Raw genomic sequence first — 26,735 nt, 5'->3', positions numbered from 1 at the left:
ATGAGTGTACTTTCTGGAATTAGGACAGATGATGGGGCAGCTGCAGGGTCTAGACATAGGCATTCTTGGGCTTTCTTTTCCCAATGCTGGATTGTCTTGCTTCAGTCACACTCACAGAGAAGTTTAGGCAGAGCTGCCAAGTTACCCATTCCATGAGGGTGACTTTTTGGCAGGTCCCTGGTTTTAAACTTGTATCCCAAAGCAGTATCATAGTTGTGGTCCATGATTCTATTAATTGAAATCTGTGTTGCAGTCCCATAATGCACCAGGGACACACAAAACTGCATCAAAACACTGAATGCTCACATACCTAGTGGCAACACATATGCTCCATGTAAACAGTTCACTTTTCACTTATTACTTTTGAAAGTCTTGCCCGATGCATATGTATGTATATGTGACATCAATGGCCATTCAGATACCACTATGTATGGTGCAGTTTGTTTTTCAGTACCATTCTGATACATGCTCCAACTGAGCTTCTCATCTTTCCCCCTAAGCCTACCTCTCCTCTCCCCCCTTTCTCTATTTCTGTGGATGGCACTCTCTTTCTCCCTGTCTCATCAGCTCGTAACCTTGGGGTCATCTTCGACTCCTCTCTCTCCTTCTCTGCTCACATTCAGCAGATTGCCAAAACCTGTCGTTTCTTTCTCTTTAACATCAGCAAAATCCGTCCCCTCATCTCTGAGCACTCTACCAGAACCCTTATCCACACTCTTATCACCTCTCACCTAGACTATTGCAACCTGCTTCTCACCGACCTCCCACTTAGCCATCTTTCTCCTCTGCAATCAGTCCAAAACTCTGCTGCGCGCCTCATTTTCCGCCAAAATCATTATGCTCACATTAGCCCTCTCCGCCAGTCACTTCATTGGTTCCTTATCCGTTTCCGCGTTCAATTCAAACTTCTCTTACTGACCTATAAGTGTATTCACTCTGCTGCTCCCCAGTACCTCTCCACTCTTGTCTCTCCCTACACCCGCCCCCCCCCCCCCCCAAGCACTCCGTTCTGTTGACAAATCTCTCGTCTGTCCCTTTCTCCTCTACTGCTAATTCCAGACTCCGTTCCTTTTAGCTCGCTGCACCTCAAGCCTGGAATAGACTTCCAGAGCATGTATGTCTAGCCCCGTCTTTGGCCGTTTTCAAGTCCAAGCTAAAAGCCCACCCCTTTGATGCTGCTTTTGACTCCTAACCACTGCTCACTTGCCCTGTACCTTTTCTCCCCTCCTCTTTAAATCCCTTACCGCTAGTTGTTCTGTCTGTTACCTGTCTTATCTAGATTGTAAGCTCTTTGAGCAGGGACTGTCTTTTTGTGTATGGTGTACAGCGCTGCGTATGCCTTTTAGCGCTATAGAAGTGATAAGTAGTAGTAGCAGCACACCCACCAAAACATCAGAGCAGCTGCCCTTTCATGAACAAGAGAGGAATTTTGCTACAAGAACTGAAAAAAAAAAATACATAATTGAAAGGCGCTTAGACATACCACATAGACCATAGTATTCACTAGAACCTAAAGCGTTAAAACTGAAATTGTGCACAGATATTTCATTCCACAGTTTTATTAAAAATATACTTGTCAAAATCGCTTAAATTACTAATAAGTAATTCTGATAAACCTAATTACTTGTCTGGTGCTTAACAGCAAACCCAAAGCCAGGAGCCACTGGGTTCAATATCTGCATCAATCTAGGCATTTTTTTTTTGTTATAAATATCACATTTAGCACCTTGCCCAGTGGGCTGTACAGCACTTAGGGCCAGCTGAGCTAGTCTAGGTTTTGAACCACTGCATACATGGAGATGAAGTTCTGATTTTTCCATGGAAAAGCAGGACTGCAGTCTTGGTAAAGACAGACCCGTGCGGCATGTACATGTTTGCTTAACAACAGAAGGAATTGCTGGACAGACCCATTATTCCTTGATTTGAAATGGTATAAGTATGGTACCTCAAGCAGTAGGATGAAGCCGCCGCTCTGTGGTACTTCCAGTGTATATGTGTGTGTATGTATATATATATATAGATTTTTTATTTTATTATTATTTTTTACAGGCATTTTTTTACATGTTAAATTTAAGTACATATATTATAGAATGGCATAATGTGCACAATGGCCTGTAGATGTTCCATCACCCGAACTGTAATGTAGCCACTTTTAAGTCATGCATAATAAGCTTAATTGGTTGGCGAGTCTTGTCTACAAGGCCACACCATAGCATTGAACTGGAAGATACTTCTAAGGACTGGAAATGATTCAGACTTAGGTCCCTTCATTTTTGAGGAAGTGAAACCAGAAGAGGAACGGGGGTAAAAGTAGGGGAGCTGGAGTCAAGTCTTGCAACGGAAAAGATCTGGAAACCCTAGTGTCTACATATCAGTGCTCAGCCCTTCCTTATAAGTACAATTATGACTTAGGCTTGAAATAGCACCTCCCTATTCAAGCACAAAATTCACTCCTCACCCTTAAAAGAGCTTATCATTCCCTTACACTTAACCACATTCATTAACAGAGAGGAAAAGGTTTCACACAGAGGGAAAAGCAGTTATGAGCAGGATACTATACCTGAGTTTCTCTCAGGCTAAATATGAGTTAATTGTACAGTTGCCAGTGTGGCAGATAGGTGACGCACACAGCATTGTGCATCTATTCTGTCCCTGCATCTTTGACTGGCACTATGGTGATGTTAACTCACAAGGTCACTCTCGGGCGCTAAGTGCATAATCCTAGGCAAATGTTTCATTTACAGTACCCCAGAATCAAAAAGGCGCACAAAGGCCGGCAGCCTCGCAGGAGGGCTTCTTTGGTTCGAGCACTGTCAAACATAGTCTAATGCTACTTTCAAGATATCCCAAGCACTAGCTTCAGTATGTGGTGTAGAAAAGAAGAAAAAAAATGCAAACTCTTTTTGCAGAAGGTATAGTGCAGCCATTACTGGTAATGTGCAAAGCATGGATGCTAATCTTCACGTTCTAAAATTAACACCAACACATTTTCAGCGTAAAAAATAAAAGCTAACAATTGTCTTCTACAAAGTAAAGGAGAAAATAGTCTGCAGCAAGGTAAAGCCCAATGGGCCAAAGTCAGTGTTGTGCAAGACAGGAGACAAATGCTCACCTCAGGCTTCTGCTCCCAGGGTTAACAGTAGCAGCTGGACCCTGCTCCCTGAATCACAGCTGGGTGCTGCAAAGATTGGATCAGGAAATAATATATAAAATTTGAGCTGAATGATCTACCTTTCTCTATTTGAGCCCTGCTCAGAGCAGATATTCAGTTCCTATTCCACTTTACACAATAACACAGACAACAATCGGTATCACCAAGACCAATGCTTCCTGCGCTGCTGCACAGAACTTATACCAAGAGCAACCCAAGGTTTGACACTAAAAACAGGAAGTGAGAAAAAGGAAGCAGAAGGCAGAGGATGAGGAATCAGTGCTCTGAACTGAGAGGCGGCTCCCCCCCCCCCCCCCCAAAAAAAAAGGGAAAGGGTTCATGCTCTGGAGGAGTATCATATAGTCCTGGTAGAAAGGTCCGTGCTCCTGCCGATTCAGTTCTGCCCATCGGGCCAGTGCTCTGCATATTATCCGCTTCTGGAAGGAGATCAGTGCTCTGTACAAACCTCGGAACAGTCTTTTAGTGCTACAGCAAGAGGATTTAGCTAAGCTGTTGTATCAAAAAGTGGCATACGCTTATATTGCTTGTACCCACTCTGCCAACTGGGCATCACCTGCACAGGGGAGAAAAGAGGAGAGAGAAAGTCACATTCCAGTACCTTAGAATGACAGCTCTCTACAAGGGTGCCACAGACTGGGGTAAAACCCTTCTGGTCTCTATATGGAAGGACTGGGTTTACTGCCTGAGGCAGTGGTAACAGGCCGATGGAGGAGAGCACGAGCGCTCCATTTTTGCACCAGCTTTAGACCATCTTTAACTGACCTTTTCCCTCTTCTCACCTCCTTTCAGGAACAATGTCCCTTGTTTGAGTTCTTTTCCTACTTTAGTTTATTTTGGATTGTAAACATCATAGATACTATCTGTACATTGTCCCATATATCAAACACAATAAATAATAACTTTTCCATAAAAACATACTTTCCACTTTTGCAAAATTCAGTGTATTAAGGAAAAATTATCTTTGGTAGAGGCCAACTGAATTTCAAATTTCAGCACCAAATGCAGCCTGACATCCACGTTCGGCCATGCTTCGGTTTTGGCCAAAACTGCCAGTGCATTTACGGCTGAAACTCTCTCCCCTCCACCACTCTCTGACCCCTGCCCCCACTCCAAGACAGTATTCTATAACTTACATGCGAAACTGCAAGACATGCCTCTGACCCACCCTTGTGCACGTCCCCTCTGTAGATGCATACTATAGCATTCTGGGACCCTTTTACTAAGTGGTTGGCACAAGGCTACAGGTTTACCATGTGCCAAACCAAACCTACCGCCAAGCTGCCGCAGGAGCATGGCATTCCAATCCCCAGCGTGCACCATTTCCAGCACTACAAAAGTATTTTCTATTTTTGTAGCACTGATGCTTGCCCGGTTAGTGCAGGAGCCCTTACTGCCACCTCAATGGCAGGCGGTAAGTGCTCCCTCCCCCCATCCCCCAAAATGTCCATGTGGCAAGTGGTTCACTTACCAAACGGCTACTTCTTTTCCAGAAAAAGAGACAGCCTTTTGCTCAATGTGATAAAGGGGGCCTCAACGTGCATCAAAAACAAGCGCCAACGCTAGAGCAGACCCCCTTTTACCGCAGCTTAGTAATAAGACCCCATAAGTGCCAACCTTATAGAATAGCGCCTAAGTGCAATACAATACAATAGAATTTACATTCTGCTATATACAGTAATACCTCGGTTTTCATCGATTTTTTTTCGCAAAAAATTTGTCTCGGATTTCCTTGGTTGCCTCAGATTTCATCGGTGTGCCCACGTGACTTTGCTGCTAATTTTGCAAAAACAAAGGGCGACCCACACATTCTCCTGCTCAGTGTGGCGTTGTTTCTCATTGTGTGAGCATCACCCCGTGCGTCTAGCCAAACGATTCCATTGCTTACCAGTGTTTTTTGTGCTTTTTTTATTGATTGCGAGTGCTAATACAATTACATGTAAGTGATTACTGACTCTGAAGCTGGTCCTAGTGCCAAAAGACCAAGAAGGGAAGTGACCCCAGATAGTGCCTTGATACCTAAGGTCCTTATGGAGGGGATCCCCCTTCCAAACAATAATATCTGCACCTCTCGCCCCCCTCCTCGCCGTCTTCCATACGCCAAGAAGAGTCTTCAGAAAGGTAAATGCCATGTTAAATAGTCATTTATTCTTTACATTAGTCTTTTACATTCATTTTATATTAATTTCTTATTGTTTTTAGTATTAAACACTATTTATATTCTTTATAAAATGTGTTTTTGGTATGTATTTTGGAGTGTCTAGAACAAATTCATTGGATTTACATTGATTCATATGGAAATAATTGCCTTGGTTTTCGCCAATTGTTTTCGGACGGATTATCGATGAAAACCGAGGTATTACTGTATCAACTAAGGATTAATGCGGATTGCAAGTAAAATCTAGGCCATCACTAGGAAGAATACAAACAAAAAATACAAAATTATATATAAAACAAATAGAAAATAAATAAGCCTTTAACAACTTACAAAATCGTAAATAGGATTCTACTAGGCTCAACTCCAAAGGAAGTGAGTTCCAACATTGCACTGAACAATAAACAAAACCAGAACTATGACATACTTCAAATGCTTTACAGAAGGAAACTACAACAAGCAATGGTCCTTACATCTAAGAGAATGAACTGCTGTTCTCAAGCACAAATTAGTGCAAATTAGCACCACACTAGGCCAACTGGTGCCTAATTTAACAGTTAAGTTAGGAAGGCAACTGGGATTAGTCAATGAACTGTGTGCTCAAACTTGCAAACCCCAATTTCCAACTAGCACGCAACTTTATAGAATGAGGGGATAATGTGTATCATCCAGTTTACCCTGACCAAGTGGAGAAGCACCTAGAAGAAGAGCTGAGGAAGATTTGGCACTTATTCGCTAACTTTTAAAGGTTCAAGTGTAAGCACAAAGTGTCACTAGTACTGGAGCATTAATCTGAATTGCTATTGAGAGGAGTCAGTGTAGATATGCATGGCATTTCGAATAAGAAAAGTGAAAGGCAGCAGTTTGTGGTGTTTTATAATGTTTAATATTTTCTGCTACTTCAATTAACTCCTCTTTACTAAGCTGCACACTAATGCTGACGCAGCCCATTCACTTTGAATGGGCTGTGTCGGCACTGACGCACGGCTTATTAAACGGGGACTTAGATTGTAATCTTTTTTTTTTTTCTCCATTTAACATCATTGTATGTAACCCACTTTGATGGTGTGACCCTAAGCGGACAATCAAATAAGCGTAACCTTGAAGAATCTTAATTGCTTTGTCGCTCTCAATTTCTTCAAATTCCTGTACCATCAGCTGCTGCTAATGCAAATGCATCTGGCAGTGCAAGCACAAGAAAACCTAACCCGAGGCAAACCTTTAGCCTTGTCCCTCCCCCAGCGATCATGATCACAGAACATCACCCCTCCCAGAATAATCTAGGTAAAAAGGTATTTAGGCAGAATATAAACTACCGTATTTTCATGTATATAACCCACACTTTAAGCCAACATGAGCATGCACAGGAGTGTAGACGTGGGTGGCCAAGGCATGCCAATAATGCTGGGCAGGAGAAAAGGCAAAGCCAGCCAACAGGAAAGAAAGGTTTACCATAAATGTCCCAGTTGTCCATTTACAATGCCAAAAAGAAAGTCGTATATAGCCGACTTCAAATTATCGGCAGTCGAATATGAGAAGTCTATCTGTGAGTGGTGCAAAGCTGAGGAAAAACTGAAAGAAATCCACCCTGGAAAAATCTGCCAAATGGCACAATCTGGAAATAAATCTGAAACAATGGGTAGTTGTGCAACGAGATTGCTGCAGGGTTGTTTCCACCATCAGTATAAAACAGAAGGCTAAAGCATTAGCCCATTGACATGAAGATCCCTGATTTTTATGGAGGACTGAACTGGGTGTATATGTTTGTGTGTCAGAATGACTTACGTATTCAAGCTACAACAGTGGGTCAAAAGCTACCAGATGACTGGAAAGGGAAAAAAAAAAGGGTAAATTTGTTAATTTTGTGCAAGAAGAATACAAGAAAGATAACCTACAACAGGGAGACATGATCAACGTGGACAAGGTATCGATGAGTTTTGCTATTCCGAGTACAAGAACAGTTGCTGAGCATGGCACAACTACTGGTCATGAAAGGACAAGTTTCGCTGTTGTGCTTATCATATACTGCAGCTGGAAAGAAGTTGAAATCGTTCGTTACCTTCAAGCATATAACCATGTCATGTGAACAATTCCCAAAGTCCGCTGTTAAGTGCAACAAAAGGGGATGGATGAATGAGGATATTATGAAGAACTGGATAAATGCATGTTTTCGTGCTCGCTCGGGTGGGTTTTTCAACAAGAAATCGTTGTTAATATTAGACTCCATGACAACCCACCCCACAAGTTGGTTAAGAAACTGTTGAATGCTGCTGGAGCCCATATAGCAGTAATCCCTAGTGGACTATCATGCATCCATTTATCCCATTCCTACCTTATGAGACATTTAAATGCATGGTTATTCTGCTATAGATCTGTTCAATGCTGCCTTATAAGGTATATTACCAAAAGAACCTATGGGGGACTTTACTAAATGCTTTTTGTAATCATTTCAGAATAAATAAATAAAATTATATATATATATATATATATATATATATATCTATATATATATATATAGATAGATAGATAGAGAGAGAGAGAGAGAGAGACTCCTCCACAGCAACTTTTAACCTTTGTTTAACCTGCAGTGGGTAGTCCCAGTTCACAGTAAGTAAAAAAAAAAAAAAAAAAAACTTGTATAACCCGTGGGTTATATTAGCAAAAATACGGTAATAAAGAAATAAAACTGTCCACCCTTCCTGTTAGAAAATGTACCTCCTGCTATTTCACTGAGTTTGTGTGGTTGTCAGGACCAATTGTTTTGCTTTCACTGCAGGTGCTTTTTCTCCACCCGCCCAGAAACTGAAGCCCTAGGCAACTGCCTGGTCCTATCCGATGGCTGGCCCAGCCCTGGATAAACAGCTCACCACTTACCTTAATTTCCTCTGTGTCTACCAGCAGTTCTTCCTCAGCCTCGTGCAGCTCTTCCGCAGGGTCATAACTATACATTGGAAGCAAGTGATGACGTAGCCTGTCCACTCTGAGAAAAAAAAAAAACCAACCCCAATTACACAGCTGACATCATGGATATGGCACCCAGTGCACAATTATGTTTAAAAAAAAAGGCACAGAAGAGAACTATAAACAAAATCAACTTGCACGTTTGCCTGTTCTCTTGTCACTAAAACTAATTCAATAATGTAATCATCTGTAATTAGAGACTGACCTCGGAGCTTGAACCCTTCTACATAAGGAGCTTCAACTCACATTGTTACATTATTGAGTTAACTCTAGTTACAGTGAGCAGGCAAAGAAGTGCGAGTTGATTTTAGATCCAATGGATTATGCCAAACACTTACTGGAAAGCCAAAGTCACCTTCTGTATCACAAAATTTCAGTCAGTTGGTTAATTCTCATCCCTATAGTTCCAGTTTCATTCACCTTCCAAAATCCTTCAAATATGCTATTTTAAGCAGGATCCAAATAACAGTGACCCCTGCAACCAGCATTTAACTACATTCACGCCCTCCCCATGTTATGTGCAAAGTGTCATGTACCACAAATGCTATTTTAAAAAGAGGGTTATCTATGTGTGGTGATGCTCAGCTCATTTACTTGACAGTAAGAGGGATTGGTTTGGGTGGACCTAACACTGATGTGGATTCCCCATCTTACAAGGGAAATCCATGTTGATATGGGAGAGGGAGGGAGAATCTGGATGTCAGCATTTACAGATGCCCCCCGGGCACATTCAAGTTCCAAAACTCCACAGCCAGCATCTTTCAACCCACAGGACTTCAGGTGGTTCTCAAAAAAAGACAAAATGTAACAATTCTTTTTTTTTTAGGGGCAAACAAAGGATTACAACAGAACTAGAGGCTGCTTAGCAGAATTGTAACATATTGGTGAGATCGCATGTAGAAGGAATGCAATACTGTGGAAGGTACTACAGGGCAGGACTGGTGCCCAGATGCTCAGAAGAAAATGTGGGTGCTAGAGGCCATTAGCACCAGACTAGCTCACGCCAAATGCGTCAAATGAGCTTGCCAGCTCCGGGCACAATGAGCATACAAATGCATGTAAAAGATGCCTCCTGCATTCCTCCCCAATGCTCAGCAAGCAGCGCAACAAACAAGGGCGCTCCTCCCGCAGCGAACACTATGCCAGCTCAGAGCTGGCATTACAGTTGTGCCAAGCAGGGGAGGAAGAGGGAGCCCTGGTGGTCCGGTGGACCCCACCACCCCTTAAGGACTAAACCCTGGTGGTCCAGTGGGACCCTGGACCTCCCACCCCCGAAGGACTAAATCCTGGTGGTCCAGTGGGACCCCTAGCCAGGACCCGCCCTCCGGTGGCCTACCTCGAAGGAGGCGGAGGGAGGCAGTCCTACTTCCTCCTCTTGCTGCTGGGCAGTTCTCAAAATGGTTAGGTCCCGCCCAGTGCAGGCACTGCCATTTTGAGGACTGCCCAGGAGGAGGCAGTAGGACTCCTTCATCGTGGTAGGCCACCAGAGGGTGGGGGGCGGGGTCCCAGCTAGGAGTCCCACTAGACCACCATGATTTGGTCTTTGGGGAGGGGTGTGGGGTCCCCCGGACCACCAGGCTCTTACATCTTGGGGGGGGGGGGGTTCTGGGCTACTTTTGACAGGTCAGGGCATGTGTTCAAGAGCTGTGTTTAACACACAACTTGTGTGTGCATGTGCCACGCACAATCCTCCACTTAACTCTCCAAAAACTCCCTCATGCTCAACGCTATGACCGCGCTTAAATCTGAATGTCATCAGCATTGAGAATGAGGGAGCTATCAGACGTGGTATTTCTCCGCACTTCTCCAAACAGTGCCAGAGTTTTGAGCATCTGGACCTGGGTGCACTACCATAGTTATGGGGTATCAGTACTGGAACAAGGGGAATTGCCGAGCATTTGCAGAGCTGGGGCGGGGGAGAATGAGGGGAATCAACAAAAGGTGTTACTCAGTAGAGCTCTTAGAGCAGTTACTGGCAACCACCAACTGAACATAATATATTTCTCCAATTCTAAGTGCTTATAAAAGAAGAAATGATCACAAAAATTATTCAAAAGAAGAATTCTGACACTTGTATAGCATCCTCTGGAGAGGATTTCTTCCCTGCCTCTTGACACCGGAATACCAACAATCATGAGCCATCAAGTCAGACTGAGGTTCCTCCAGAAAACATAACTCACCTCTTTCTCTTCTGAATATACATGATCTGCAATGAAAAACAGAAGGAACTTAAAACAGGTCAGAGGAAGAAAGTGCTGTTTCTAAAGCTGTAAAAAAATATTTCAGATTAGTTCCACCTTTCAGCAAAGACACTGTGATGAGCAACACTGGTCATCCCCGTCTCTGTTGCCCTCTCAGTACAAAGATAGCATAATGGAACTGTAAGATAGGATAGAGCACCTGAAGGGAAGAAAATCTGGGCTGGAAATCCAAAGGGGGAAGAGATTTCAGAGTCCCGAAAGAGGCAAGCCTCCAAGGAGGACACTTCTAGGGAGTGTGCAAAGGAGTCTCATGCCTGGGAAGATGTCGACAGTCCCATGGAGAAAGGGTAAACCCAGCAGCCTAGAACTAATGCTAGGGAAACACAGAGTGGAACAGGTGAAACCTCAGCTGGACTTTACAGACAGGTCACTTCAAGAGGTACCTGGTGTCCTAGCGAACACTGTAGATAAAAGCAGTGCAGGTGAACTGCAGTCAAAGTAAACTGCTAAGAGGGTGCTTGCTGCTAAAAAGCCCTGGAAACCTCTGTTTAGGAGCAAAGTGGAAGAAAAGATTATTTTAACTTTTCAGTTTTGTTGATACTGAGACGAACATGTTTGGGATAATGCGGTGTACATGTGTCATAAATAAATAAAAATAAATGTTTAGTTTATTCTTTTCACCTTTACCCAAGGCAGATTCCAATAAAAATGTACATAAATATGAAAAGATGTGTATGTGTAACACATACCTGCTTCATGCAGATTCCTTTCTCTAAGCTGCAAATATATGATACTAAGGCTCTATAAATCCTACATAAACCCAATAATTAATATAAACAAAGAAGGGTAAACATAAACAATCCTGGAATTCAGTAAGGTGGATGAAGTGGACTGGTCAAGCTTTTTTTTTTTTGGTAGGGGAGGTCTCGGAAGAAACTGCAAGGAAGGATTTCAGTGGAATGGGGAAGCTGTGGAGGGGGGGGGGGGGGGGGACTGATCTCCCCAGAATATAGCAAATAAGAATTGAGCTGGTATTGGAACAGCAGGAGTGGTGCAGGTCAGGCTTCAGGTGCACTTACAAAGCTGTCTGTGTTAGGGAGTCAGCTCAGTACTGAAAAAAAGAAATTAACTGAAGTGCATCAGATAAGCAGGGTTTCCTAAAAAGAATGTGCATAGGGTAGTTTCAGCACTGGAAAATTAAGGGACACTAAAGATTGGATTTGAGGTACGTTGAAATAATTGTGTGTGGCATCTCATTACTAAAACCAGAATATAGGCATCAGCAGAACTGTAGGGCAAAGAGCAGTCTCAGCATTGGAATAGCTGTACTGTAACACTAGGAGGTGCTGCAGGGCAGGGATGAGGTAACCTGGCAGAGCGGTACAGGGGTGGACCTAGGCAGAGCAGCAGACTATTCAAACAGTGGCAATTTTCAGCACTGCTAGCCAGGTAAGAGAGAGAATAAGGCCATGACCTGTATAAATAGACCATCTATGATTCATTTAAGTGATATTTACATATTGTTCAGCAATTATTATTGCTGAAAGAATCCTACCAATGAGAATATAGCCAGAGCAAAAAGAGAAAGAATTATTTTCTACCGCGGGAAACTGCGAACATCAACTTTGGAACTACCTCCAGGCTCCTGCGCTACCCTGGCAGTACCACGCCTTTGTAAAAGGGCTCCTTAGATCGTGATCCCACTAGGGACAGAGAAAGTACTTGTGTATAATATGTCAACTGCTTTGGTTGTACCACTGAAAGGCAGTATATCAAAAATCTAAATGCAGTGTTTTTGTTTTTAATTCCTCTGCAAATAGACAGAATAGATGCTTCTAAATGCAAATGGTCAGAGAAAACAATTCTTCAGGACACATGTTTAATATAGTACGCTTCTTTAAGATACATCAGGGATCTTAAGTTTTCTTGTGTAACCAAGAAAATCATGCCGATACATCAGGGATCAGTAAGTTTTCTTGTGTAACCAAGAAAATCATGCCGATACGTTTTTTTTTTTGGTATCTCCTCTCCCCCATTGATGGATACTGGATATGAGGATTGTTATATTGCTTTTGGTTCCTTTTATGGAAAATCCCTGCACTTACTTATAATTCACTTTATAAACTGTATGGACATGATTAAAAAAAAAAAATATCAGTACAGCATGGACTGACTATAAGAAAGCCTTTTATATTATCCCACATTCTTGGATAATAAATTGCCTTAAAATATACAAAATAAACCCTGGATTGATCGAGTACATCAAGTTCACCATGAAAATGTGTCAGACCACTCTCCCATGTGGTTTGAAGATAGGCTGTTCGTCATTCCTAATAGCAAGGCATTTTTTTTATATTGGCACTCTGGTTTTGTATAGCGCTTAATCCATTGTGCATGCTTATTAACACCCTAGGCTACAGGTTTAGTCTTAATCCTAAAGATGGTAACAATCTAGAGGTAATAACACACTTATTTACTGTGTTCAGATAACCTGTAGTTTTATAGCTCCAGTAATCAATGTTTAGCAGAAACATGCGTGCTGAAAAGCCTTTCTGATTGCATCAGGATGACTTTTGGCCTGGATAAGTGTGCTAAGATAACCTTCCTTAGAGGAAAATTCACCACAAGTGACAACATCTCTATTGACCGAGAATGGCAACATAAAGGAACTTGAACAGGAAAGTGCAAAGAAATATCTAGTAATAGAGACAGGAGCCACAGTCGAGCACAACTCACCAAGAGAAAAGATCAGCATGGAATTTAAAATCGATAGCGAGAAGTGCTTTTAACAGCAAGATACAAACCATTAATCAGCTTGCAAGCCCTCTTCTCTCTTACAGATTACAAAACCTTGAGCCCAATATTCAGCCGACGGCGATCAGCAGTCTGCTGACCGTTATACCTGGAAATTCAATGCTTAGCCATGTCTGGGCTCCGGCAATGAATTTCCAGGTATACAGAGCCAGCCAAATTATAGCTGGTTAAATACGATATTTGGCACTTAAACCAGTTATAAAGAACTGCATGCAGTCCTATTTATGTGGTTAACTTTAAACGGTTAAGTGCCAACTCTGCCCCTGAAACACCCTCAAAAGTAGCCAGTTTTGGCTTGGGGGCTAACCAGGCATTTTCAGTAGCACTATCCTGGTTATCCCTGGACAAGTGGTTTAAACAGCCAGGAGCCTCTCCTAGCTATTTAAATCATTTTGAATACCAGGGCCCCTTGAGAAACTGGATAAGCAAACAAGAAAACTCCTCCATGTGCGTGAGCCAATTTATAAGCGGCAGTGTATGCTGAGACTGCATATTCCCCAAACCGAAACAGGAATAGGCCTTGAAGAAATAGATTATAAATAAACAGCTTCTACTATAGGCCTTCAGGCCTAAACAGCATCAAGAGATCCAAATACACAGGCCCAAAGTGTTGATGTATGAAAGTAAATATCCACAATCCAGCTCCCTCCATCATCACTTGGACAGGCATCTCCACATCGAAGGAATGAGTGAGAATCCACCAGTATGTATAGGGAAGGAAGCAACAGAAAATTATTCAAAGAATTAAATCAGCAAACAAGGAAAACAAGTTTCAAATGGACAAATACAGTTCACCTCTCCTTAACCAAAGGTTGAGTGCTTGATAGTTGCAGCCCAGGACAGTGGATTAATGATTTACAAAAAAACATTAACACAAACAGGAATGGCTGAAAACAGTTATTCATCTCATAGCATGTTATGTTCTGAAGACAAAAATATGTAAATGGAAAGGAGCAATAAGACAGCAAGCCTCATTTTTGGGAAACTGTAAAGAGTACAATATCACTGCACTGGGAAAGCACAGGGATCATGACCTTACGAGAATTAAAAGAGGTTGTGATCTCCTGGGATATTCCATGCAAAGAGACTACAGTGGTAAAGGACAAAACAGGAGGCAGTTCCAAGTGATCATCCAGTATATCGAGTGGATAGAAAGATGATCCTAATGCAGTCAGAGACCAAAACGTACGGCAGAAAGATACAGAAATAGCTCCCACCATACTGGGTACCACAGACATGATTAAAAGAAATTTCCAAGAAATTGTTGAAGATTTGGGATCCTCTCAATGCTGCTGGCATGTTGACTACATAGTGCATTGATCAGTACTTTAGTGGTGTGAGATATGTTATAAATGGGGTCGGTTAGGATAGGGGTTCCTAAATAGAGTGAACTGAGAATGAAGGGGTGCAGATATGAGTGGGGTGATGATATGGAGGTGGGTAAATTTATGGTAATTCGTTGGCTGTATTCCCAGAGAGCGGGTTAGGATGAAAGCAGTAACATACTAGAAACACTGACTGCTGGAATAATCAGGATTTTAAAGAAGGGGTTGGGGAAGGCATGTGTCGGTCTATTTTCACTGGGAGTGATTTGTTATATTGAAGGTGCAAGGCTAGAGGGAAATGAGAAATGTTTTGATAAGTTGTGATCTTTGAAAGACTGTGTTGCACTTTTGTATGGGCATTGTCAAATATGCCTGAATGTTTTGTACTATTATCTAAGCAACTGAATAATAATAATAAAAAAAAAAAAAAGAAAGAAAGAAAGAAAGAAAGAAATGTAAACTAAAAGCAATTTCCAGACACGCCTTGATAGACTACCTAAACATATACATCCTAAGAACTCCAGAAGGAAACTTTGTAATACAATGCAAGGACTACGGCAAACATAAAAGACTGAGACCATACTCTGTATAGCTTGGCTTAGGAGCGAGTTTCATTACCGTCTTGAAGTGGAGGGAGCATGGGAGAGAAAGATTGTGCTACTCCACTACTGATAAAAACAAACTGATCACTCAGAGGGAGGAGTGGCCTAATGGTTAGTGCAGCGGGCTTTCATCCTGGCAACCTGGGTTCAATTCCCACTGCAGCTCCTTGTGACCTTGGGCAAGTCACTTAACTTTCCATTGCCCCAGGTACAAAAAAACTGATTGTAAGCCCTCTAGGGACACAGAAAGAACCTGCATATAATGTGTATAGTGCTGCGCACCTATAGAAATGATTATTATTAACTGTAGAAGTAGCACCATATGAAGTGGCAGGGGAGTCAGTCACTTCCCTTTAATCATAGGCAGTCATCAGATTGCCCACCCAAGAAAGGGAAGAAGTGGCATCTGCATTAATTTCATGACAGGTGATGGTTCCTCAATCACCATATCTGGAATCGGCTCTTTTATGGTAAAAGATTCCTCTGAACGTTTAACCTAAGCAAGTATATATTAAGCAACAGGAAATTGATCAATTAAAAAAAATAAATAAATTGTCCATGTGCTGTAAACCACAGAGATTTGTTCATTAAATGATATATCATAATAAGTAAGTAAATAGGGAAGTTCAAATGAGAAGACCCAACAAAGGAGATGATGAAAGTGGACCCTAAGGAAAACGATAAACGAAAACTAAAGCCTGATCTGCTGAGGCGGCTCCAGGAAACTAGACTGCAAAGTGTGTGACCATCTTCTATTTTCAAAGTTGATATCTTGCATCTCAGGACCTCTTATGCACGCAGAATCCATTATTACAGATATAAAGAGACCTCAAGAAATGCAGAAGGGAGGGAGTTGACTAGCTGAGGCATCCTTCGAGATATGTAAGGAACAAGAAAAGCTTCTTACCATAGCGACTATGATGCCAACAAACGTCAGTAGGAAAAAGGGCACCAGCACAAGACTGCCCATGGAACGGCCAGGAGACCCAGCTGGAGAAGGGGTGGTGGCGTTGGTCATACTGGTCACACAGCAGGAATGCTGCAAAGAGACCTCCTCATTGGGAACAGCTCGAAGATGGAAAAAAAACACCTCTCCAGCTTCTGAAAAATAAGAAAGGGTTTCTTGTTTGGCTGACAAATTGTGATGAGAGCAATGGCTGTCTGCAACCCTATGACCTCTGCAGTGGAGAAAATGAGAATCATGAGTCAGTCATTCATGAGCCAAGGGGTGTGCCATCCAAATGGCATAGCACAGTACTGTCGCTACAGATGCTTCCTCAAAATACACCAGACAGACATTCAGACTGATCAATTCTCATCTGCTGACAGTTTTAAATCACACATACTATTAAATAGTAAAATTATCAGCATAGGCAGTCTCAGTAAGACCTTTCAAAGGAACTAAATCAAAGACTCCAATCTAATCCAGTGCACTTTAATGTAGGGGAAGGGTGCAGCAGCACTGCTGCTTCATGCCGCACCAATCTTAACTATTAGCCAAAAACATCACTATTTTAGTACCCACATTGATCCTAAAGAAAACTGAAATCTTTGGTCACTTGTAATATCAAAACAGATACAATGCGTCAGGTCTTGACAAATTCTCTTTGGATCTAGGAGCCAGCAGCTGAGGACCAGCTCCTTAAATGTACTAAGGCTGTTTTCCCGTTATTTGTCTATAGAGCAAAAGCTCAGTAAATAAATCCCCCTAAAATCCAAGATTGATTCCCCTTCTCTTTAAGGCCCTCTTTCAGCCCCCCCCCCCCCCCCCAATCTTCACCCAGCCTCTCTCTGATCTCCCTACCCTCTGACTAATCTCTTTTTCATGTTTCCCACACCATCCCCAGCAGTCTCTTCCTCTCTGTCTCCCATCTTCATCCCCAGCATTTTCCCTCTCTCAAATCCATGCACATCACAACCAGCCATTCCCCCTCATTTTCCCACCTAATCAGCAACTTTCATGGTGCTTATCTAGCCAGCCACCCACCCACTCTTCCCTCGCCCAGCCAATCTTCCACATCTTCAGCTTCTTGATGGAGTCCCCTTTTGGTCCTGATAATATTTCTAAAGCCTTCAACAAATAAGCATCTAAATCACAAGATTCTCAAACCTAGTCTCAGGACCCCACAACAGCCAGATAAGATTTCAGGATACCCATGAGTATGTATGAATTAAGTTTTGGCCCTTTTATTAACCTCTTATGCTATTAAAAAACAAACAAAAAAAAACCCCACAAGATAATTTTGATAAGATTCAGGCAGCTGGTTCTAATGGAAAAACGTTATTTGAAACAGTCCAGTCGCTTATAACTGTTAATACACATCAAAAGCCAGTTTATCTTGCAATACAATGTAAAATGCAGTTTCTACACCCCCTGGTAGTGTACCTTTGTACTGATCTTACTTTGTATGTAAATACCAGAGTGTTGTATGTGTAGCTGTTTTTCCTTTTATTGCAATAAAAAAAAGATTTTAAATAAAAATAAACATCAAAAGCTTGAAAACAGATTGTGAAAAAAGTGTGTATATGCATTTCAGGATATGGTTTCAAGAATTGTAAGTACTTTTGAGGCTATACAGCACCTTTAGATTGTAAGCTCTCTTGAGCAGGGACTGTCCTTCCCCATGTTTAAACGTGTACAGCGCTGCGTAACCCTGGCAGCGCTATAGAAATGCTAAGTAGTAGTAAGATTGATGACACCAAACCATCATGGTCAGGAATTTAAATGGTGGAACAGATAGTAGAAAATATAAAATTATTAAATAATTCAATTCAGGGGTGTAGCCAGACTGGTTATTTTGGGTGGACCCACAGTTATTTTAGGTGGGCTTCCAACCCCACCCCCTTTACCCTGCATCTCTCTCCCTCTCCTCTGCCCCAGGATCTGGTATTTGCCCCAACCTGCGACCTGGCAACTCCCGTTCCCTGGTGAACCTCACCATGTTTGCGGGTGGTGGCGGCGGCAGCAGCACGCATCCGCTGTCTGTGCTGGTTGCAGACTTCCTTCTGCCACGTCCTGCCAGAGGAAACAGGAAGTGACGTTAGCAAGAGTGGGACAGGCAGAGGGAAGCCTGCAGAGACCAGCGCAGGCAGATGTGCGCTGTTGCTGGTGCTCACAAATGTGATGAGATAGATAGGGAGGGCATTTCAGGACCACAGATGGATCCGGGAAAGGAAGGGAGGAAGCACGGGGAGTCAGGTGGCCACCCTGGAAATATGTTGGGGGGGGGGGGGGGGGAAGACAGGGTGGGCCTGCGCCAAGAATAGGTGGGCTTGTGCCCATCCATAGCTATGCCACTGATTCAATTTGTTCCTTAAATCCATGTTCAGCATCTGCCTTTAAAGCACTGGATAAAGATATTGCAACCTCAAGGGCCCTTTTACAAAGCTGCAGCAAAAGGGGGCCTGCACTGGTGTCAGTGCATGTTTTTGATGCGCACCGAGTCCCCCTTTTACCGCAGTGGGTAAAAGGCATTTTTTTTAAATGGGCATGCAGCAAGTGAAGCACTTGCCAAGCGCACATTTTGGGCAACAGCACTTACCCCCACCCACTGAGGTGGCAGTAAGAGCTCCCGCAGCACTGCCCAATTACCACTGGGTATACACTGGTGCTACAAAAATTAACATATTTTGTAGTGCCAGAAATGGCACGCAGAGGGTGGGCACTACCTCTAGGCTGCTGTGGTAGCTCAGCAATACGTCCCTTTTAGCATGCAGTAAGCCCAAGTTGGGCTTACTGCCGCTTTGTAAAAGGGCCCCTCAGTATCCATGTTGGTGAATAAATGTCTTTCTTGGAAGGTATTGTACCTAGGGCTTTGAAAGGGGTCTCTGTATGCCCATTACTGGAGAAGGTGGATAAATACAGAAAGTGGATAGATTCATAAGTAGCCTAAGGAAATAGTACTTCACAGAACAGGCAGTGAATTTCAAGGATGCGTGGGACAAATGTATAGGATCACTAAGGGAGAAGAAAGAATAGAAGACAATACTAATGGGCAGATAAGCTGTTTATGTATGTATTCATTTTAGATAGCCTAAAAGCCAAAGTATTTAGAAACGTTTTAACTAATCTAAGTTTGTACTGTGGGGATTCTTGCCTTAACATTTACTATATAGATTGTACTTTCTTCCTTCAGCGACACCGTAACAAGACTCTTCATGCCTCCACTTTTTTGATAGCCCAATAATTCATTTATTTGTAGCATTTATACCCCGCTCTTTCCCGCTCAATAGCAGGTTCAGTGCGGCTTACAAAGCATGGATACAAGGTATTACAGAGATAACACAATGTATGGTTACATAGTGTGTGTGTGTATATGTGTATATATATATATATATATATATATATAAACTATCACAGCCTGCAAATAACTACAAACTTTAAAATGGTAATAACTTTCTTCACCCTATAATCTACCAGACATTGCCTGTAGTTCTTCTACTAACCTATAAATGTACTCACTCTGCTGCTCCCCAGTATCTCTCCACACTCGTCCTTCCCTACACCCCTTCCCGTGCACTCCGCTCCATGGATAAATCCTTCTTATCTGTTCCCTTCTCTTCTCCACTACTACCAACTCCAGACTTCGCGCCTTCTGTCTCGCTGCACCCTACGCCTGGAATAAACTTCCTGAGCCCCTACGTCTTGCCCACCTCTTTAACACTGCTTTTGACTCGTAACCACTCGCCTCCACCTACCCTCCTCTCTTCCTTCCCGTTCACATTAATTGATTTGATTACTTTATTTTTTGTCTATTAGATTGTAAGCTCTTTGAGCAGGGACTGTCTTTCTTCTATGTTTGTGCAGCGCTGCGTACGCCTTGTAGCGCTATAGAAATGCTAAATAGTAGTAGTTCCAGGCTGTACCAGGGGGATTATGTACCTTAGGAGTGTGACACATGCATACGATTGCCCTCACAACCCAAGCACCCCTCTCCAAACTGCACACATACTCAGAGACCCCCCCCCCCCCCCCCCCTCTGTCTGTTCGTCACAGACTAACAACATAAGACCTCTCCCTTAGCCTCAACTCCCCACACGTCCTACCTTCAAAGTACTGTTACTTAAAATCACCTGCAACCGACCCTGGGGCTGCTTGGCCCGGCGCTTCGCTTCCTCTCTCTGCCGCCCCGCCCCCTCTAACGCGACTTCCTGTTTCCGATAGGGCGGTGGTGGGACACGTCACGCGAGCGACCCGATGGGTAAAAGGGGCGGGACGTGTGAAGGAGAAGCTTCGGTGCTGCTGGTTGTCTTAAGTTAAGGTACGTTCGAAGGTGGGTGGAAGAGATGAACAGGTGTAGGACTGGGGCAGGGGTGAGATATTAGTCGGGTGGTGGGTCTCTTCGGTTGTTCAGCGCTTGCCTTGCACCGTGCTTGGAGAAGTTTTCGATCTCCTTAACGTATTGGGGATGTCCGCGAGCTGCGTGGAGGAAGGGCATGGGACCTGCCCTTGGAGATCCTTAAGGGGAGAAGTGCCGCCCCGTCTGGAGCCGCATTTAGCGGTAAACCTCGCCTGTCCAGTAAAGTGCATCATGATGAGGCTGTGAATCATCTCCTAGTCTCCTTCCACTATTGTGCACTCAGATTACCCACGCACGGACATAGGCGCCAACTTTTCAAAATTATTGGGGGTGCTAAGCCCAATGGAAATAACTCCTTCCTGGACACATACAAGGAATTTGCTCAAGCACCCACAGAGTCGGCTCCAATGCGCACGGATCAGCGTTTCCCCACTTACTACTTTTGAATCTATACAGCCAAGGCTTTTTTTTTTTACGCCCTGTAGCTCTAGTTTGCTGTTGCTATTTTGAAAAGGGAATTGCCCTCTTTAACCACTTTGAATATAATTTCATAAAGCATTTTCTGTGTGCGAGGTATGTTCTACATATGGAAACAGCTTTTATAAAAGTTGTACATATATGCACGTGTATTTTGAAGAGATCTGTCTATAGCTATCCCAGAGGTCTGCAGTTAATTGGAGCTGTTATATACCTGTGTATTTATTTTATAAAATCAGAGGGTGCACCCAAAGCTGTACCGGAAATACCAGGAGACGGCATGTGCCTTTCTTTCTCATGGCCTATCTAGCCCATAAACCAGTAGGCGGAGCTTGCCGGCTCTGGTTCACTCAAAACAATAGCAAAAAAAATTATTAAAAATAAGGGTCTGCCTATGCCTGGTGGTCAATCTGTAAAAAGTCTAAAGCTGTTAGTTGGCAGTGCCTTAAAAGGTGGAGGACATAATTTCTTTTTGACAGATTTTTAATTTATGTGGAAGCTTCCTCCATCTACACATTAAATATGACATAAAAATTAAATATCACTAAAACAGCTTAAAATTATTGTAGCTAGTAGAACCAGCAGTTATAAACTCCATTTTGTGCCAATTTTTCTACATTGTTCTATACATTACAGTAATATATGGCCAAATTTCAGTGAGTGTTTTCTGGTAGATTTATGTTAACTTACCTGCCATGGCAAGGCTGGTGTTATAAAAACTGAATCTATTGAAGTAAAATTAAACTCTCTTTATTGGAACACATTACGTTTCTGCAGCACTGCGTACGCCTTGTAGCGCTATAGAAATGCTAAATAGTAGTAGTAATCACATCTTCATCTCATTTGTAGTCCTATATAATGATACACACCTCCAACGTTCTAACCTGCCTGGGACTGTGGCTCCCTCGGAGGTGGTCTGCTAGGCACGCTAGAACGCATTGACGTCAGTGACATCTGATTCCCAGGCAAGGGGAGGAGTACCTACTCCTCCCCCTGCCTGGGAATCAGCTGTCAGTGCGCCGCTCCCTGCCACTTTGTAGCAGGGCAATACAGACACCCCCCCCCCCCCCCAACAAACATCAACACCCTGGCCAGGGGGGGGGGGGGGTTTCCCTACTCTCCCTGCCTACAAAGAAGCTCTGTGCCCCCCCCCCCCTCGGCCACACCAACCCCCTCGCCACCCGCCAATACTAACACTGTCCAGCCGCTGCTGCTTCCCCTGTTGAGCAGCAGCCTGGACAAAAAGAAAAAAACCATTTCAAACCTGAAACAGTGCTCCGTAGACAGCCAGCTGGCATTGGCTGTCGTCTCTGCAGCCACTCCTCATCTCCCCCCTTGATGTCGCTGCGCTCCTCTGGGGTCTTCCTCCAGGGGCAGTGACATACAGGGGAGAGGAGGAGTGGCTGCAGAGAAGACAGCCAATGCCAGCTGGCTGTCTACGGAGCAGTTTCAGGTTTGAAATGTTTTTTTGCTTTTTTTTCTTTTTGCCCAGGCCGCTGCTGCTCAACAGGAGAAACAGCAGCGGCTGGACAGTGTTAGTATTGGTGGCTGCAAGGGTGTTTATGTGCCCGGTGGTAGGGGCTTGGGTGATGCGCTGGGGGGGGCTCTGGAACTCAGAGGGAGGGGAGATTACCTTGCTAGCGCCCATTTCATCTGTTTCAGAAACAGGCCTTTTTTACTAGTTTATATTATAGATGCACAAATGGATTATTCTGTTTTGAGCATGATTCAGGGACAAGTGCTTTTCTAAGTCAAGATAATAAAAACATTTGGCTTCGTGCATATCTCTCATTTGTTTAAACGTAACTATAAGCCCCTACTGCCGTTCATTGGTTTTCTATTTAGCTCCTGTGATGACCTATACAGTGCCAAAACTGAAAACACTTCACTCTGGTTGATCATAAAAGCAGCTCATTGTGAACACTATTCACCCCAAAAGGTTGTTTTGTGGCTGTAGATAAGGAATTGTGATAGTGAATAAATAAGCTGACACCAATTTCAGAACAAGGCCAGTGCCAGGCGGACTTCTACCATCTATGACCAAAAATGGCAAGGATAAATCAAGGAAAGTGGCTCGTTCACTCAGCAGTTGCTATTCATCTTATGTGAGGAAAAAAGCCTCTGTATTCCCGCGTCTGTTAAATCAGGATGGAATCTTCATAGGCTTTAAAGACACAAGGATGTACTGAAGCGAGAATACAGAGGCTTTTTTCCTCCTCACATAAGATGAATAGCAACTGGTGAATGATCGAGCCACTTTTGTTGGTAAAATTGTATTTGTTTCGAAATTAGTGGCAAAGTCCTTTTTTTGGTTAAAGGATAAATCAAGAACAGGTATACATACCAAATGTGATTTTTATCTTATCGGGCAGCCTGGATGGTCCATACAGGTCTTTATCTGCAGGCATCTATCTACATTATATATGTATATGTTACTCCCACCATCGTGTTAGGTCAAAAGAAACAAAAAGCTGGGTGGACTGTCCATGGGTTTATTCTGCTCCAGATATGAGGCTAAGACTCACTTGCAGGCTTCAGGTTGCAGTACACACTCACTAGGACAGGCATGAACCTTTGGGAAAAACGTTGGCAGAACAATTGACTCGTTAAGATGAACATAGGGTGTGTGAGAACTACTGTGTTGTGATGAAACTTCACGTGAGGTAGATCAGCTACTAGGGCCCGAAGCTGAGCTGAAGTGACCACAACCAAAACAACTCTCCGGAAATCACCAGGCATGATCAGGATACATATCAAAGGAAAAGCCAGGCACATGCTGTTTTTTTCAAGAACATTTATTTATTTTTTTACACACTAGAGAATGCAAATTTAGTAAATGCAGAGGAGTCCCCTGGCTCAAAATTTTTAATGAGACCCCTCTAGCACCATTCTGTTAAAATATGAATGTGACAGACAAGCAAAGCTAGTGCTTATGATTTATCCCTCTGGAAATTGTCACACTTACTCATTTGAGGCATCAAGCAGCAGCACGATTTGTTTATGGCAATGCACTGAGTGTACATGAAAGAAGATGAATATAAAACTTTCATTTTCATTTAAATGAGGAAAAACTGATTAGTACTTCTAACACTGTATTCTGTTAAGTCTGAGGGAACTACTGTCAAATTACAACCTATAGCAAAATTTTCCAGTACAAATTTTTATGAACAGTATTTCACCCACAATTAGACACTTTTACTTTGGTCAGGAAGGGTTTGTTTAATGTACAAGAGTGACACTTGCGCCAGGTGAATGACTCACAAGGGCAGAATTAACAGAGGCAGACAGGGGAAAGGATGTAGCCAACTAAAACTCTGCTGAAATGCTTCCTGGTAGTTGGATTAGCAGGAAACACCCCTTGAATGAAAAATTAGGCATTTAAAAATATTCTCTACCCCAGGCCTTGTACTATTGCCTATGGTCCAACATTGTGCTGGGATGTCTTGGAGAGCTGTTCTTGTGACACATGCAGCTCAAGGGACCCAAGCAGGTAGCAAATGCCATTAAGTAGTGTACACATCATGTGGATTATAATCAAAATCACCAGACCATTTTCAAAAAGTTGTTTTGTTATACAGACTATGCCAATGACAGGGGAACATTTAAAAACAGGTGCCAAGACTTTTTGCCAAGTTATTCTGACAGCTTAAATCCATGTATTAGTGACATCACATGGCCATCAGGTGAAGACTGCAGCTATCAACTTCCACTGGCCTGAATTCTTCTTCTGAAGACTTGGGGAATCTCAGTCAGCTTAGCGACAACACTCCAACACCTCCCCAAGTGAGAGATACAGAACACCATTTTTCTGTTTGGAAGGAGAAGGAACAGCAACAAATGTTGGGCACATTTGTGATATCTAATTCCACAATTTGGAAATGCAGGTAGTTAAAGTATTTCATTGGAGCCCTCTGCTCCATGTTTATGTAGCACCTGTGCAATTTCGACCAAGTCAACCCTTCGCTCAAACTGTAAGTGAGCTCTTTGCAGGAAGGCCACTGCAACCCAGTGAATTATCTTGCCTAGCACAGTCAAAGAGAGTGAGTGTGTGTGCGTGCTGCTACATAAATATGTATATAATTGTATGAAAATGCACAATAGCGACCCTTAGCACAAAACCATCTTATACAATAACACAGAATAAAGTTACATTACATTCTCCATTTATAAATGCCCCCTTCCCCTAATGTCCCTCTTCATGCACAAATTATGTTAAACTAGATGCAATGCATGTTTCATAGGTATGGTTAGCCTTATTGAAGTTAAAAACAAACTGCATTAATTTTGTTGATGCTTAAGTATAAAATACCTCAATATCAAGCTACTCACTCATCACCTTCCTGTATAGTGTTTTTTCTAGTTTTATCTCAGAAGTGGTGCGTGGCACTAGGCAAGTATTTTCTTACCAAGGCTAGCCACCGGAAGCACCAATTTAAAAACACAAAAACTACAAACTTACTCATAGTTACAAGTCACTAAGACAGTTAACATTTCATTACTAGTCACACAATAGCTGTTACACACCAACTGTGCTTTTATAGCACCAGATCTCAAGTGAAAGCCCATTCCAACTGTGCTCATTGAGTTGAAAAGTAGATTATGACTACAAACTATTAGCATAAATGAACACGTTAAATTATTTTAATTATACATACATTCTTCAAAACTCCTCGTGTACCCGTAAGAGGAATCCACTGAACTACTTTAAAAATTGCTCTCCAAAACTTTTCCAGCTTTTAGTTTTTCTTCTAAAAAATGTATCTGTCTCTGCAGACTGATGCCCTTCTAGTAGTCTTGTATTTCTGGCGATCACTTATCACAGCATAAGGCTGCTGTCATCATGCTGCAATCTTATAGCAAACACAGCAGCCACCTCTTTCTAATCCAGGAAATATATTTATTGACTTCTGATAAAACAAGACTCATTTCAGAGTGGAAAAACTAACTTCACCTCTCCAGCCCCCTCCCCACTTTATGCCTAGATTGTGACCAAGTACTCCCATGACAAAGGTTGCAAGTTAATCTTAGATGTGACCTGGAGAATTCATCTCTCCCTTCCCCCCCCCCCCCCCTTTTATTCACATCCTTCCTTCAAACCTTGCTGTTTTTCTTCCTTTTCAAAAATTCCAAGAGGAAAGTGCACATCATTGCTCCTCCACAAAACTCGCTGCCTGTTGCTCTAATCCTATCTCCTCAGCATCTCTCCCCTAGTCATCTCTTTCCCATCAGTCATTATCTTCAACATACCACTTTCCACTGCAGCTGTTCCTAATACCATCAAACTTATTTGTATTTTTTTGAGGAGTGGTGTAAAAGAGAAACCTTCACTAGACTTGTCCGTCCAACATCCCATCTTTTCACATCCGAGCTACTTAAATCTGCTTCAGAACTGACTTATCTCAAACTATTTTTGATCTACTCTACCATCTACATTCTATTAACAGTCCTTGCCAAAGTCTCCAGTGACCAGTTCCAAGAGCCTTTACTGAATCTTCATCTCTCTTGACTTTATCTTCTGATTGGCACTGTTGAACACTGACACTCGCCTCCACCTACCCTCCTCTCTTCCTTCCCGTTCACATTAATTGATTTGATTACTTTATTTATTTTTTGTCTATTAGATTGTAAGCTCTTTGAACAGGGACTGTCTTTCTTCTATGTTTGTGCAGCGCTGCGTATGCCTTGTAGCACTATAGAAATGCTAAATAGTAGTAGTAACATCACCCTCTTG

The 26,735-nt window shown here is 42.7% G+C and overlaps 1 protein-coding gene across 3 annotated transcripts; it reads right to left on the bottom strand.

Moving 5' to 3' along the window:
* Nucleotides 1–1,383: 1,383 nt before the first annotated feature.
* Nucleotides 1,384–20,367, bottom strand: SMIM29 (small integral membrane protein 29). 3 transcript variants are annotated; one of them, XM_030221714.1, is made up of 6 exons: nt 20,274–20,367; nt 18,167–18,243; nt 16,135–16,328; nt 10,466–10,491; nt 8,199–8,304; nt 1,384–3,725 (listed from the first exon to the last, which is right to left on the bottom strand). In XM_030221714.1, exons 2-6 carry the CDS (start codon nt 18,201–18,203, stop codon nt 3,657–3,659), a joined length of 432 nt encoding a protein of 143 aa, XP_030077574.1. In that variant the 5' UTR covers nt 18,204–18,243; nt 20,274–20,367; the 3' UTR covers nt 1,384–3,656. The 3 variants fall into 3 exon arrangements, with proteins under 3 accessions (XP_030077574.1, XP_030077575.1, XP_030077577.1); XM_030221715.1 differs by having other exon boundaries at nt 20,301–20,346; XM_030221717.1 differs by lacking the exon at nt 18,167–18,243 and having other exon boundaries at nt 20,301–20,341.
* Between the last annotated feature and the right edge of the window lie 6,368 nt (nt 20,368–26,735).

This window comes from Microcaecilia unicolor, chromosome 12 (assembly GCF_901765095.1).
Source record: "Microcaecilia unicolor chromosome 12, aMicUni1.1, whole genome shotgun sequence".
NCBI lineage: Eukaryota > Metazoa > Chordata > Amphibia > Gymnophiona > Siphonopidae > Microcaecilia > Microcaecilia unicolor.
This window is presented reverse-complemented; position numbering and strand designations above follow the sequence as displayed.

Coding starts and splice junctions, on each gene's coding strand:
- SMIM29 (XM_030221714.1), bottom strand. CDS start 18,203: ATGCGTGCTGCTGCCGCCGCCACCACCCGCAAACATG. Junction 10,492..16,134: donor TTGGCATCATAGTCGCTATG/GTAAGAAGCTTT, acceptor TTTTCATTGCAG/ATCATGTATATTCAGAAGAG. Junction 3,726..8,198: donor TAGACACAGAGGAAATTAAG/GTAAGTGGTGAG, acceptor TCCCCTGTGCAG/GTGATGCCCAGTTGGCAGAG.